Source organism: Lepeophtheirus salmonis, chromosome 7 (genome assembly GCF_016086655.4).
Source record: "Lepeophtheirus salmonis chromosome 7, UVic_Lsal_1.4, whole genome shotgun sequence".
NCBI classification, from domain to species: Eukaryota; Metazoa; Arthropoda; class Copepoda; order Siphonostomatoida; family Caligidae; genus Lepeophtheirus; species Lepeophtheirus salmonis.
Window position 1 is genome coordinate 15,324,358 of NC_052137.2, and position 16,694 is coordinate 15,341,051.

Here is a 16,694-nt window from a genome sequence, read left to right on the forward strand (position 1 = left end):
TAAGGTGTAACATACGTATACAAAATTAGTGCCATTTTTCCATATCAACCAAAATAAAACATTTAATCGTGATAGACTTTCATTTTTTTTGTTTTGTCAATTTAGTTTTGAATATTTATTAAGGAATTTTCAAAAAATAACTTGTTAGTTTGTGCGGGATACAAATTACAATAATATTCCGGAGGAAAAAATTACAAATCTCTATGAGTTATAAGGAATAATATTCTTAATAAATATAAAAAACTAAAATGACCAAAAAAACTTTCATGAAGGAGATTTGTGGCATTTTTTTATCATACTTGCCCCATTCATAAGGGAAGTTGGTTTAGGTAAGAAATAAATTAAAAATAGAATATAGTAGTATTTAGGGGTTATAATTAAAATTCAATTTCATTTAATTTAAAATATACATTTCAATAATCCAATTAACTAAATATAAAAAAATGTACGGAAAGTTAATATTAAATTAAACATAAACACATTAACGTTAACATAATTATAGTAATATCACAAATTGACATTCGAAATTTCGTGTTTTTTTAAATTTTTTATTGGTGTATTTTTGGCTTTGTTCAGCGTGCAACAGCATAGCTTCCTTTTTGATAATGCATGACAATAAAGCTGCAAAAGTAGTATCAGGGATGGCGTATTTACATTCTAATGGGGAAAATGTATCTTAAATTATAGTCAGTCGCTTTCATGGGTTAGAATAGGGAGGAACGTACTTTTGCCGTCAAAAATAAATATTGCAAAAATGGTGTGACATAATATTTTATTTATTCAAACTAATTGTATTTTAATTTTTGTGACGTTATTGTTACGATTTATGAATATTAGTCGGTTGCTTTTTTTTTTAAACAAAACGATTTTATCAATTCATTTTAATAATTTGAAAATTGCAAAATTATTTGAATACAAATAATCAAAGCTCGGTTTATGCATTGCATGGCCAAAGGTGGACATCAACTATCAATATGATTATCAAAACCCAGTAAAAGAAAACTTTAGATGGGTACTATCATTATGAAGAATCACAATAATACTTTTGTGATAAATAAAACTTTTTGTAAAACTTATGGAACGACGTAGTTCTATGAACAACCCGCACTGGTAAATTTATTCTTTAGAACTCCATTTGTGTATGTTCAATAATAAGTCCAATTTGAACTTAAATGACAATTACTAGGTCACATCTAATAAACGTAATACTGTATTTTTTTCTTATAATGTGCAACACCATTGAACCTATTAAAAGAGGATAAAACAGTTTTTCATTGTCTTTTATACAAATAAATTTTATGATTGTTGCACACTATTTTTCTATTATGGTTCTTTTTTCGTTCTTTCACTTAAATAGCAAAACAGTTATATAAATATATATAAACAATTTTACCTTAAATTTAAATAATTGATGAAAATACTAAAAACAAACCTCAAATCTAACTTTTAGATTGTCCTACTTCCCAATTTAAAGGCTTTTAATGGTGTTTTAAAGTTGACAGAAAGTACTTAATTTCTTCTACAGCCAAATTCCACCAGTTATTCCTCAAAGACGATGCTTAAATAGACAGTGTTGTATATTTTGATGCTGGAGCAATATCAATTACTCTCGCCTCCTGAGGATATATCACACTATTATTTATTATTCCGTTTAATATTAAGGCTTTAAAGTTTAATAAAGAAAAATATAAAGCTTTGGTTTTCGATAAAACTTATCTGTTCTTATAGGAAATCAAGAACAACCCCATACCTTGTTAATATTAGTATAAGCATATCATAATCTTTTTAAATTTATTTTTACAAAGAATTTTAGGCATCTAAATAATTTTAAATGTTATTTTGGATAATTTTATATCATCTTTCTCTGGTGTTCTAGGGGACCTAACAGCTAGATAAAATGATTATATATATTTATTTTTTTTGTCTAATTGTCGTAAAGGCAACTTTGACTTCAAAGCTACGGATTGATTAACCGATTTACTCCATTAAATCTAAAATGAATCAAAAATAGTTATGTCTTCAAGAAATATAAAAACACTGGGGTTTCAAAAGAGATTTCTCAAAGGCTGTAAAACCAAAAATAAATCTCATAACCGGCCATTAAATCTACTCAACACCCTCAAAAAGGTTTTACTATAACACTAATAGTCAGTTATTACACGAAAGTGATAAAAAAAAACTTTGAGTGAATTTAAAGGAAATCCTTTTTGTTTTCCCCTCTCACAATTGTAAAATTATTTTTTAAGATCTCATTAAATAAAGAAATAAAATTATAATCAGTTTTGTACTAATTGTAATATTATTGTTTTAGTAAAAACTATGATCCAGATTTTTTTTATTTATCTTTCAAAAGTATTTATCAAATATATATTTGATATTATCTAATATAACGGCTAATATATTATTTTAATACTTTAACAATTTAAAAAATAAATACATTTTTTTTAAATTCTGACACTTCCAATTAACAATCAAACTAGAAAAAAAAATTTTATTATAGATAATATGTTTTTCCGTCTTTCATGGTAACACACTTTTTTTTAAATTTCTAAATATGTGTAAGAGTATAAAACTTTTTGCACTAGTTTTAAGACTAAAAGGCATTACAGGTAAGTAAAAGTCCCAAAGGCAGTTTAAACTCCATCGTCACTGATTCACTAATTATCCAGAAACCCTTCTAATATGATATAATATCACCTGGCCCTCAATTTGTACATGAGAGTTGGTAAGCCCAAAGCAGTTTAAACTACACCGGTATCCTTCCTTGAGCATCCAGAATGCCTTGTCATATCCAAAAATACAACACGGCACACGAGTAGTGCAGATAAACGATAAACTACTGAGTCCTAATGCAGGTTAAATTATTTCTTCGCCACTTCTCAGAGTATCAAGAACCCTTTCTAATATCCGATATTTCATCCCGGCTCATGGATTGTGCAGGCCAACTTCTGGGCCCCAATGAAGGTTCAATTCCTTTCGCCGCTTCCATGAGCATCAAGAAAAGTTTTGTATTTTACAAGGGTCCTTGAATGCTCAAAGAAGTGGCCTTGATGGAGTTTAAACTACCTAGGAGCTTAGAAATTCACCTGTAAAACCGGAGGGCAAGGGTGTATTGCAGTCTTCAGCCCGAAATAAGAACTGACACTAAACCAATTTTCTTACAAGCAAGACTAATAGCTGTAAAAATCATAGCAAATTAGAAAAGGATCTTTATGCTTGGAAATGTGAAGCCATAACCGTATCAGACCGAACCCCAAGGCTAGTTAGCACTTGTTTATAGACTATAAGTATAGTCACATTAGCTTCATTATTTTATAATTTTAAATACTTTTGAATTTTTGCACATATTTATGTCTGTTGCTTTTATATTAGTAACTATTGGGAAAAAAATTGAAATGACTTTTTTTAATTATGATAACTTGTTATATCGAAATATTTATATATATGTCAATTGGGGAAAGCTTGAACTTTTTTGAGTAAGTAGAAGTGAGTAAAGTAGATTATTTTCCATGCTAGCTAATGTGACTTCTAAAAATTAATATTTACAAATAATACTTTCATAATCAAATCATTACATTTCCAAAGTTTTTATATTAATTATTATATGTCAGGAGGGTATATTACGTAATGTTAATTATCATTTTTCCATGTTTGATTTATAAAATCTACATATGTACATATATATTTAATGACCAATGGAAGTACCTGGCACAGTTCGGAGATATATTGTGTCGGCGACAGACATACATACTGTGCTTTATTGATATACCTCATGAATAATGATGAGAATCCAGTGTAGATTGGGCATGTTACAAAAAATAAATCGAAAATCAACATGGTAACACTGACAATTTGAAGAATGTGCCAGGGGGGAGAAAGAATAATGTCTCTGACATTTCATTAGATCAGTTACAATCAGATGTGACCTGGGAGAAAGACTAAAAGGATCCAAACAAGGATATTTGCTCAAATTACTCCTATGTAGATGTCCAATTATACTCAGAGTCCAACAAGGACTTACAATTAAAAATCTTTAAATAAATCCTCAGGGTTACGCTCCGTATTTTATGACAACACACGAATTAAGATCGGGGAGCATTGGGATCTAAAGTTCTTGCACACATTCAAAAGAATATGTATTGGCTCTAGACAATCTCTTTACCTTTATAATCGTCATAATAAGATTTTTCTTCTTCCTTGCTCTTGATTTTGTTCTCGAATCATCTTTAACTATCCTTATGTGCGTAACCTTACCCATATAAATCTTCTTGTCCATTCTGTAAAATGTACTCACTGGATAAATAGAAAAAGATGTTTTTGAAACGCATAATCATGGTTTGGGCTCTTATTGTTCATTTCTAACCTTTCTAATACTTTTTGACAACTGTTTCTTGGGTTTTAAATCACTTTATAATGTCATTGAGCGGATCCAGAGTTCTTTGGCAATCTTGGTTGGGGTCTTCTGGCGCACGATCATTTCCGGGACAAAAATTATTTTGGCTTCCATTTTGGTTACTTGTAAGATGCAGCCAATATTTTGAATAAAAACAATTGTAAATGGTTATTAAAATACAACACAATTTCTGTTTTGTAAAAACTCTTAACAAAACTCGATTTATTAGCCTTTCTTTAAATGCAAACTTAAATAGGACGCATCTGGTAGATATATAATCCCTTTCTCTTATCAATTATAACTTGACGCAAAGAGCTTTAGCTACACACACTCGCTGCTACGTTGTTATTTCTTAAATTAAGTCGTCACACAGTTAGAAGATATGAAGCTATAGCTCAAAGATAAAGACTCCACAGACAAAGAAACTTTATTTTATTAATATAGATATGTTCATGTTTTAATTCACACATTATCTTTAAAAAAATGAAAAAAAGTTACTATAACATTCTAAAAAATTGCAAACACATATACAAAAGTACTTTTTTAAACAATATTTTTAGTATATCTGTCTTGCATTAAGTTATAAAAGTATTTGACTATCAACTATTCTGCATTCAACTTGCAAAATAATTTTTTTAATATTGTATTCCAAAATATTATGCACTGAGCTTTAGCCATACACGCTTGTTGCGACATTGTTATTTCTTGAATCAAATAGTAATACTCAAAAATTAAGTGTCGGCAAACATACAAAATAACTTTGATATTCTTTTTCTAAGAAAAAAATAAGATTTAATTTAATATATTCTTTTATAGTAAAATCGAATAATTAAATAACGAAATATTATATAAACAAGGTACGGATTTTATAAATCACAGCAATACTCCTAATTCCATGACTTTACCAATTTACAACTTTATGAAAAGATTTATAATTGTCCTTACTTTAAACGGCAAAAATTGAAGAAAAAAAAGAACACAAGCCATTATAAACTCAAGGTTGACCACTAAGATCAAGGTTAACTTTTTTTGTGATTAGGAAAAATGACACACATAAGTTTTGTTTAGCTATTTGAAAGCTTTACAATAATGTATTATAAGACCTCAAAATTCAAAGTTGGATAAAGTTAGACATCCAATATTTCCTTTCGGAGTAAGATTACTGGTTGACGCTTTTAATTACAAATACGTGAGCACTAAATAATCCTTAAAGATAGAAATCCTTAAAATAAAACACGTCTTGTTACTTTGATAGTATATATAAGAATGAATATGTACTCATTTACTCGTTTGTAATACACACTAAGTACTGTGAATACATAAATAATACTACGAGCATCACACACCATCTCCCCTTTAAAGAAAATTAAAGTAAAATAATTATATAAATATATTAAAACAAGGACTTTGTCTTGGCTTGGGTGGAGATTTAAGCAATATCTGAAATTCGTTCCATTTTTGTATAATCTTGCTTTATATGAACCGCAATTTTTCGCTTTCTGAACCCATTTTCCATTTTAACTTATAGGAACTTCCATGCCTATGCTTTGATATTATGATAGCCTTACCTTTCATCTCTTTCATTTTTGATCTTCCCAATATACTTTCTTCTCCTTTTTGAAAGTAATTTCCTATTTATTTTTATCATTCTCGTACATTGGTAATTCTCCTCTTAGTTTTCTTTTGAACATAACTCTGCTGGAGAATCACATTTGCCTTTCGTATTGATCTCTGTATGCAAATAGCTTCATTATGCTAAAAATATAACAAAAACATGAAAAGAAATTTTCAAATACGCTACATAAAAGAATACATTATTGATATTGATTGTGTGGTTTTTTTTTCTATTGATTTAGGAATTAACCTATGCAAGTGAACAAGCATAGTATGTATGTAAAATTTAATTAAATACCTTTCATTTACAAGTGCATACATTCAAAGTGAATCTTCAAATTTATATTTTCTGGCACGAGTACGCAAATCCTCTAAATTAAAGTCAACTTCATTCTCTAATAACGGAAAATTAAGAGAAAGTAAGCATAATTATCAAAATTTAAAAAAAAAGGAAAACAACCTTATTTTTTTTTATTCCATATATTCAACAAACATGCAAAAATTTTATAGACAAATTCGAGTTAGTTATAATCTTTGTATTTAATTTCGTAGGATGAGTGAAGATACTCAAGGATTTTGCCTATTGTTTAAAAACCTTTATTTGATATAAAATTGGCCGAAATATGGTCTCTTAAATATATTTTTATTGTGAGGATCAATTTTGGTTATATAAGTGCAGTCTGAGGTGTCTCTAAAATATTTTTTTTGATAGAAACTGACGACAATTTCTATCAAAATACAAATTTAATCGATTTTATATTTCGAGAAAAAATATTCCTGCTTGATTTTGTGTTAAAGGGCTAAATTTAAAGTCCAATATCTATTAATGGTGCATAAATAACTTTACTAAAATAAATATTTTTACAAATTGGAGCTATCATTTTTTTATGGGTGTCTATTTTTTTTCAAAATTTTCCTACTGATATCTCATTTTTACCGTCTTGCATTTCCTTTTTTCTCGCTCGGTTGACAGATGATCCCCCCTGAAAATAAACATGTTTTTTTTCTCCTATAGTATATTTATTTCTCTTTTGTACGTTAGCGCCCCGGTGATTCCTAGAGAAAGAAATATACTATATGTATGTGGATTTCACCAAAAGATTTCTAGGTTAGATAGAATAACTTTAGTACTACAATGTTTACTTATCCTTCATCAGAAAAACTCTATTTAACCAACAAAATGAACATTAAAACAAAAATTGATTTAACTATTGTTAATATTTCAAAAAATAAATTGAATAGAGAATGTTTTATTTTAGGGTAGCAAAAAAATACATTTTGAGGCATTAAATTTATTTATTAATAGTAACAAAGTTCATATATATTGTTGTTCCTGCTATAGGAAGGTGTTAATTTTATGATTTTCTCCGTAATATAGTATATAAAGTTTATCTAATTTTTACAATTAGTTTATACACTTCAATTTATCAAGTTTTTCAATACTAAGGAAACTAACCAAATGACTTGTTATGGAGCAACGTAGCTCAATAAACGAAATGAGTTATGACAAGATATTTCACATCGTTCCTTGCTACAAGGGTAAATTAACAAGTTTAAAAACCTGAAAGAAGATAAGTAGAGTATTGAGAGGAAGCCAAGAAGTTAATCTCCCCCCCCAAAAAAGTGTTGTGAAGACAATTTGCCCAATTTCTGAACCTGGCCAATGTGGCCTCCGTGATCACCAGACTGTACCCCTCTTGACTATGGGGTTGAGGAATCCATCGAAAGGAAGGCTTGTACCACCTCCCATATAAATCTGGATGCCCTAAGGCTACAGTGGAGAAAGAATTAGCAGACATGTAAATGGAGAAACATTCAAATAAGAAATTAATTTACATCATCAAATAATTGGAAACGTAGGACGTATTTTCTTATATTAAAACTATTAATTAAATCATCAATGGATTAGAATGATAAGGAATCATTTATATTTAAGCTTTATCTCTTGGCAAGACAATGACAATAAAAATCGGAAAGGTTTGCTCAGAGTTGCCATCAATTAACATCATTAAAATTGATCGACAAACATATATTCAATGGATTATTTAATACCTGGATCAAAATACTGGCAAATTATTTAAGAATTGTTATAATGGGAAACATGTTTTACAGTCAACCCTTGATCAAAAATCAATAAAGAGATCATACAAACTCAAGGGATTCTTCATTATGAACAAAATTTTACTTTGAAAATCCATTCAATTCAATAGTTTTTGACGGAGCTATGAAAAAGTAAAATTTAGTTGTCCATTTCAAAAAAAAGGAGAGAAAACGTGAATATAAAAGTTTTAAGAATGAATTTTTTTTAAATTAAAAATATAAATATTTTACACAAAAGAATTTAAATTTATATAAAAACATGTTGATGCAAATGTTATTATTCCTTTTTTTAATAGAAAAGAAAAATAATGAGGGGTAAATCAAAAAATATTTTTGTGTTTTGCTACAGAACTTCGTTTTATTCAAAAAGTCAATTTGACTTCATTTTATTAAATAAAAAAATTACTTTGAATAAAAAATACCTAATTTTACCTAGAAAAAGTATACAAAAAGCTTTATCAAGTCTTTTTTTCTAAACACTTCTTATTAAAACTTTGATATTACTTAGTAATGATGCAATACTAAACTTTTATATTTTTAGAACATCTTCAAACTTTGAGTTTTTGTGGATTTATTGCAGCTGAAATTCCTTATTTTTAGTTAATAAAAGAAGGGAAAATTGGGCATCAATCATTGGAATCATTAAAAACGGATAAGAACTAATTTGATCAACAAAATTCACATAAAGTAATGACAATTTCATAGAAAATTGTATTAAGGAAAAAAATATAATGATTTTATTGAAATAATAATTTATTAAAATAATAAAAATTATATTTTGATGAAACCCAAAACTCTTGTTAAGATTTTTTTAAATAAATATTTATTTTTTCAGAAGGCTTTTTTTAAATGTAATTTTAGCAATTCAGTAAATAATACAAAATTTAAATGGCGTAGAGAATGTTCAACAGCTTATTATGTAATTATAAACGTTGTTTTTTTTTTTTGTTTTTTTTTTTTCTTACCGGGTTCAATTATATTTTTTTTTTTTTTTTGGAAAATAAGTTAATATTATGATTCTTTCGTGTGTTGAAATAAATGATAGTCAACTTTTTTTAATCATACAAATTGAATATTATGTTGTTATATTTCAGAAACTATAAACAGACTTACAATGATGAACACTCCACATAAAATGACTCTTCCCTTGTCTTCAACACCTCCACCAATTGAAGTGAATCTCGATCTTCGTGCAGGACTTGAAAATATGACTCCTTTACAGAGACAAAGACGAACAGCACTTCTTACCGACTCTCCCGAGAGAATTAATCAAAATATCAAGATTAAGAAGCCTCCACATTCTCCAACTTCTTCATCAAGTTCTAACAGTGACTCATCCTCAGTGTCAAGCTCCTTATCAACAGCATCTAGCTCTAATGACAATTATCGTTGCTTTTGCACTGACTATTGCTGTTGTTGTCGGGGAAATCGGGTGTGTTGTTGTTCAATGAATAAACGGTGTAAGTGGTGTTGTGGAACCAATTGTTTTCTAACAAGGTATTTGCAACAAATACGACGAAGGTAAGATGTTGTCTAATAGTAATTGAACATTTATTTTTATGACTTACTGTATCCTTTATTAATTTACTGGGTATTTCCCTTGTTTCTATTTTGTTCCTCCTCCGTCAACGAAAATTACCTATTTATTTTTATTAGTCATTATAAAGCTTTTAGTAGCTTTTTTTCAAATATTCTAAAAGATATAATCAGTTAACTATTTTTTTGGCTCTTTTTGATTGATGTTTTTTTTTTTTGGGGGGCAATGTACAGGGTTTGGCAGCAAAACGTAGACTCTCAAGCCTTCCTGGCCCTCATGAACTCTGTCAGATGGTGGTGTGGGACCTTGTATATAAGAACAATCCCAAGTCTCTCTTCAAAGCCCTCCTGACTGTCCTAGCAGCCACGGAGAAAACTTTGGCAATGTGATTCATTAATTTGTTGAGACTTCCTTCATCTTCTTGTCCAAGATGGATAGGAACTACGAATTCCTCATTAAATTATCCCCTTCACTTCCTCTTTTCTTTGCGAGGTCATCTACATCCTTCTTCATTTTGGCCAATTTGAGCACAATGATCCTAGACCACTTCACAATCTCCTTAATCATCGCTACCTCAACTTCAGCATCTAGGACATCTGAGATGCGTTTTTTTATCGTTTTTCTTACTCATGATGGCAAGATCACAAAATGTTTTTAAAGTTTGTTTATACACAAAAAATGCAGATACCTAAATATAAAATATAATCACTAAACTTTCCTATATTAATAAAAAAATTAACACTAATTAACAGTCCACGTTTTATTGTCATACCCAGTAAGTACTGCTTTATTATTGACAACAAATGATAAAATTAAAAAAGAAGCAAAGAAGCAAATAAGAATCATATGCACAAAGAGGTAATGACCACACCCTCTTAATGAACAAATAATTTAGATAGAAATTTTAAATGGTTAGAATAAAATTAGGATTATATACTAGTTAAAGTTAAATAGAATAAAAATAGTGTATATATATTTCATCACAAGATACTATAATATTAGATTAAAAGCCATTGTAAAATGATATTCATATTTCCTGTGTATTAAAAAATTTTACATTATAAAAGATGAGATGTGAATAAAAGATTTAAAATGTTCAATGGTTCATAAATACATGACATATTTTGTAAGGGTGTTTCGGCATTATAAAAATTATTTATTTAAGTACGAGAAGTGGAAGAGAGAGAAGAAGCTGACATGCTTTGATTAAGAGAATCATCGATACTGCACCCGACATCGTATGTCTACAGGATATACGTTCCAAAGTATCTTCAACTTGCTCAGAATCGTGTTCCTTATGTCTTCCCTCAAAATTTAATTTCTTCTTTACGAGATCTAATCGCTCGAGAGGAGTTCTTAGCCTTATATCCAAATCTATTGGCAATGGAGTGTGCGTTAGGGAATACTCTGACAAAAGGGATTGGCACAAGATAAAATTATCAACTGATATCTCTCAATTTTTGATTATCAATGTCTATGGGAGAATAAGAAATCTTTCTGTTCTTTAAATCAATCATTAATAGTTGTAAATTTAAGTCACTCCCCCTGATTTTAATAGGTGACCTGAATATTGATTTAGATAAAGTTAAAATTACACCCAAACTGTGAAATTGTCGTAAAGCATGTCATTGAATTGGAATTGGTAGATGCATGCAGTTTTTTAAAGAGGGATGAGGAATTATTCTCTGGGAGATCTTGATTACACATATTTCATAATTGACCATGCGTTGATATCGTATTGTATGTTCTCAGCTGTTACCTCTTCGAACCTTGTACAGATCATGAACGTATTGAGTTAGAACTATTTTCTTGTCTTTCGCAGCAAATTTTCAAAATCCCTTGATGGTTGTTGCTTTTGGATGATTTTAAGACTTCTCTTAAAAGTAAACTGGCTAACTCATAAAATCCGGACCTTTCCTGTGCAAAACTCTGTAATAAACTGTTGCTTATCATTCGAAATACAAGTATTTGTAATATCAATAAAAGATAGACGCATGGAAATGGATATTGAAGAAATAATGATGGGAGGATCTATATTCTTACGGACATTTGATTGTGGTTCATGGAATGCTTTTCGCATCATCGAAATGGCCGAAGTAGAAATATCTAGAAATTTTACCCCAGAACGTAACCGTTTTCATAAGTTCCGGGATCTGTCTATTGCAAGAGACTTCTCCTCTAAAAAAGTTAAAAAATTATTGTCGGTCAGAAAGTGCTTACTGACTCGGAATCGATACTGCGTTTTTTTGTTTTTTTTTTTCATGCCAATTTGCAGGAAATAGTTGGAGGGACAAGTGTGCCCTATTTAGTTTGTTTGGTAACCATATGGAGAAGAGGGGCCAACTCCCTGCATCTCCCATGTATGGTAAGATTTTCTTGTTCCAAAAAAAGGAAATGGAACTTTGCCTAGCCATTATTGGCTCCCCTTAACCATCCTCAGCGAATCTTACAGAATATTGGCTGGAGTTCTAGCAAAGCAAGTGAAGTCTTTCCTCAACAAAAGACTGGGAGTTGAGCAAAAAGGTTTTTTAAAAAGAGACAAATCTCCAATATTTCTAGAAATATTCAAACTGCTCTGGACTCAACTAGGCAGAGGAATATCCCTGCTGCTATAATTGCTATTCATTTATAGTAAATCATTTGATACTATTCAATTGCAAACTATTAATTGCAAGGGCCTTATAGCCCAAAAATTAGCTGATGGATCGATCATTTGTCGTGTAGAATTGAGGAAGATTAGTTTATATGCTGCATCAAGATAAATTGCATTACAAAAAACATGATAGCAAATTTATAAAGTAATCACTTTTCTTGGGGGATGGTGGTAACTTTTCAGAATAACTGCATTAAAGCTTTTAAAGGGAAACTTTGTCTCTAAGGCAACATCCTTTTCTTATATATTATTTCTATATGTATCTTTTAAATCATTTTTACGATACTTTCGTCTTGTTCTCCCGTTTTGTTTTCGCTTCTAAATAATTATAATTATATGTATTGAATGCCTTCGATTTTAGTTATTGTCTCAACTATATACTAACCCTTATCCTGATAATATGTATTTTATCTGCTGGATTTTCATCGTGATCAATGTGTGTTTTGTCGTAGTTTTTTTGTTTTTTATCATGTCATATCGTTGATGAGCTGTTTCTATTAGAAGTCTGAAAAAAGAAATTAACTGTAAGCTATAATGCTTGCTTATGTTGTATATAAATGAAAATATGTATTTATTAGTGTAGAGTGGATGAATAAAGACATTGGAAAAAAAAGGAAGAAAAATGTATAATTTTTTATGTTGGGATTTTTAAATCGCCAGAAATGTATTTATGGTAGAATTTATAAATAAGGAAGCAACAGAAAATATATAAATGATATCTTTAATGTATATCTATACGTGTTCTAGCTAACAGATGATGTTCTTATCGTTTGGCTATATATTCATACATAAATAAATTTATCTCTCATAAATTAAGACAATAATACATTTCTACCTTTTCTGACAAGACGAAATTATCTTCCTATTGAAATTTATAACGATGAAGAAAGCCGACATTACAAAAAGTAACATTTTTCAGATAGATTATAATCACTGGGAAATGAGTCTAAAATAAGCTAAAATTACTTCTTCCCTATCAGTCCGGTTCAAATATAGTCTTTTAGCCCTGATACCAGACCTTACTGGTTTTTAATGATTACTTCAACAGCTTAAATGTCGTAGTTATTACCTATATTATCTAAGCTATTTAGCATAACCGCTTTCAAAGAGATAAGATAATTGAAATTTACCGAGTGGTCCATTAAAATCCTTACACAACTTCAACAAGTTACAACTTATTCATTAACAATAAAATTTCAACAAAATAAATACTATAAATGAGCTCTCTTAATCCTTAATGTATCCCCCAAAAAGGAAATGATAGTTTCCAGGAGGAGGCACAAGGCCTGGCACTCACTGCAGATTTAGTCATCTGTTATGGTGGGCCTGGTGTAGTATAGGGGTTGGTATCAGGCCTGTAGGGGGCCAAAAGTGTCAAAAAAGAACTCAAAAGACTGATACAAAGGAATCATACAACAGATTAAATGGGTTTCTTTCATTGCTGATGTCAAAAATAGCCTCTCCACCCTCACAAGAGTATTTCCACCCACTTCTTTGATAATCCTTTGGGCAGTCACGTGTGAACCCCCTTACATGGGCTCTCATGGACTTGAAAGGATTGGCGTGGACTGATTTTTTAACTCCTACGGATCCAGTAGGGAATTTATGATAGATTCCTTTTTCCTCTACTACGTTTCGAACTTACAGACGGCATAGACGGTGGAGTGCGCGAATTGAAATTTGTCAATCACGTTCAGTTGTCCATCTCGATTGATATGTAACCTAAAGAGCTCAAGTTGTTTTTTTATTGTAGCTAATTGTTTAACTTTAACATATCGAAATATGAATTAATTTCAATCACTCAACCTTCATTAATTATTGAATTAGTAAGTGTTCAGATTTCATGAGGATCACCCAGTAAAGTAGGAGATGTGTGGCTATAACATATAATAAATACTCATGTATTATACGTTCTACCTATCATTCTTCATTTTCTTCGCTTTTATATTCTTTTATCCTAGCTACAAGTGAATAATACATAAATATAGCCTAAGAGGTGTCAAATATAAGGACCGAGTGAGGGATCTGACCCAACATTAAATTTGCCCAAGAGATAAATCTGTATTATAATTATAAATGAATTAGTTCATGGTAATTTTATTTAAAATCTGGGATTTTTATATTGTCAACCAGGGACGCAGTGTTTTATTACTCGTAGACAATATTAGAGTAACACTGTCGTGGAACTAACACCAGTAGATGATGGTATTTGAGTCTGTTTAGCATCTGTTGGAGACCATTCTTAGGTTCTTCATAATTTATTTGATGAAAGGAAAAATTTAAATAATAAATATTTTTATAATTGATTAATTCTTCCTTGCACTAATTATATTAGTATAAGTGACTCACACAAAGGAAAAATAATACCTAAGTTCAAGTTTTTAATTATATAAATGCTGGTCCGCTTTATATCAAATTAAGCTGCATTTGGTGCCTAAATTTATGTGAGTATGGCACTCCTGGCCTAGAATGTGTGACTGAAGGACTGCCTGATCAGTCCTTAGGTTTCGATTTAGGAAATTAGTACTAGCACCGACACAACACTAATTAAAATGCAATACAAAGCTTTATACCTAGCTTATATTTAAATACATTTGAAGTTATCTTAAGCAGTTCATATATATTTATTTTGTAATAATTATGTATTTATATGTGCTAACTTTATGTTTATAGGACTTAAGTTAAGGATAGGGAATAACACTCAACTTTAAATTGATTCTATATTTAAAATACTTGCAACTCGACTTGAACTCAAAAGCTGTTTTATTCTGTGCTTAAGAACAGCTTAAACAGCTCGGGAGAGTTGCTAAATTATTATGAACCTAAAATGAGCTCAAAACGAATAAGAGGACTCGTTGAAAATATTCAATAAATTGGACTTGTGGTCAAAGATTTAATCTTCATTCTAATAACTTTTCTTCACTTCTGGTTTCAAGTGTAAATTGATGAAAAATTATCTTTTCCAAATTTTTTATAAGGGCATATATTGTAACATATAAATGGTTTTTTTCATTAGCATTTATTTTAAGGTACATGAGCTTTTTTTTTAACTTAGGTTATTGCTCATTCAATTTCAAAAGAGTATATACTTCTAGAATATTTAGTTATGCAGCAATTTTCAAATGACTTTATTTTTTTGGCCAAATTAAGTATCTTCGAACGCAATATTTCAATCCAATTCTTAAGGTTTTTGCAAGTATCTTTATGTTTTTCTATATCCTGGGTTTAATGGAGCACATACTTTTTCCCCGTCTAATATTTTTATCAATGTTTTCAATTCCAGTATGAATTTACTTATATTTCATTAATTCTGATTTCTTAATCTACTAGTTCCAGATCCTCAACTTCATTCATATATTCTTTTCTTTCCTTATCATATAAAAATATAATTTATTCATCATTTTTTAAGTTTATTTTCCTATGCTCTTTTTTGCTGATTCAATGAGAAACTTTTTGTAAAAAGAATTTTTGATTATTTTTTCCAAAATCTTTATTTTGTATTCTTTTTTTTTTTTTTTTGTATGTACATTATTTTATGGTTATATTCGATTCCTCATACACCAATTATTGCAGTTCCTTTTTTAGATGATATACCTTGTCAACTCCAAAATAACATAAGAAAAACTTTATTTACTTTATCTTTTACAATATTATTACAATTCTCTTAGGTGAATTGAATTTCACAACATCCCTACCCCAAGTTATTGCTTGACTAATTAGAATAAGCAAAATGTAACGTAAAATAAAATTGTTATGTTTTCACTATAATAATTATAAACTTAATCTTGTTATTAAGATTATTTTAAAATTTGCATTTTTTTGCAAATATAATATTTGAGGTAACGTATTGCCCTGATTGAAAGAAGAATGTACACTAACAGAAGATCAAATATGATAATACATTAATTAATACAAGAAAAATAAACAAGAAAAATCGATTTTATTGGTTTTATTAATCTTGTATGACGTATGAATTTCCTAACATCGTTCTTAATTGTATATGAGCGACCATTATGGAGAATTCACTCTTGCAGATTGATTACATTTTCTACTTTGAGGGTTCCAGATTCAAACATTGTACGAAATTAATACAGTGGGCAAAGAACGTTTACATAAGTTAAAAGGGTTTCTAATTTATTGAATGTAGATTTTTTTATTTTCGATAAAATCTCCCTGTATCAAAATTGAATGTAATAAAGTATGCATTGGTCTGGAAAACATTAAATGATGAAGTGATAATGATCCTGAAATTATTGGAATATTTTGCAATAGAATAAGTCCTGTCTTAAATGTTAAAATTAGATGATACTGCAGGATTTTTATAAAATGTCACTACAATAGCTCAATCAAAAAAAATCCACAAAACCTAGACTAAAAAAACTTTACTTATCATAAAT

The 16,694-nt window shown here is 29.4% G+C and overlaps 1 protein-coding gene across 1 annotated transcript in view; it reads left to right on the forward strand.

Moving 5' to 3' along the window:
- Window positions 1-16,694, forward strand: part of LOC121121667 (solute carrier family 35 member F2-like) — a 221,402-nt gene that overhangs the window by 77,659 nt on the left and 127,049 nt on the right. The window contains exon 2 of the mRNA XM_040716632.2: window positions 9,202-9,628. Within this exon, the coding sequence (XP_040572566.2) occupies window positions 9,222-9,628 (407 nt within the window). The 5' untranslated portion in view covers window positions 9,202-9,221. The remainder of the gene's footprint in view (window positions 1-9,201; window positions 9,629-16,694) is intronic.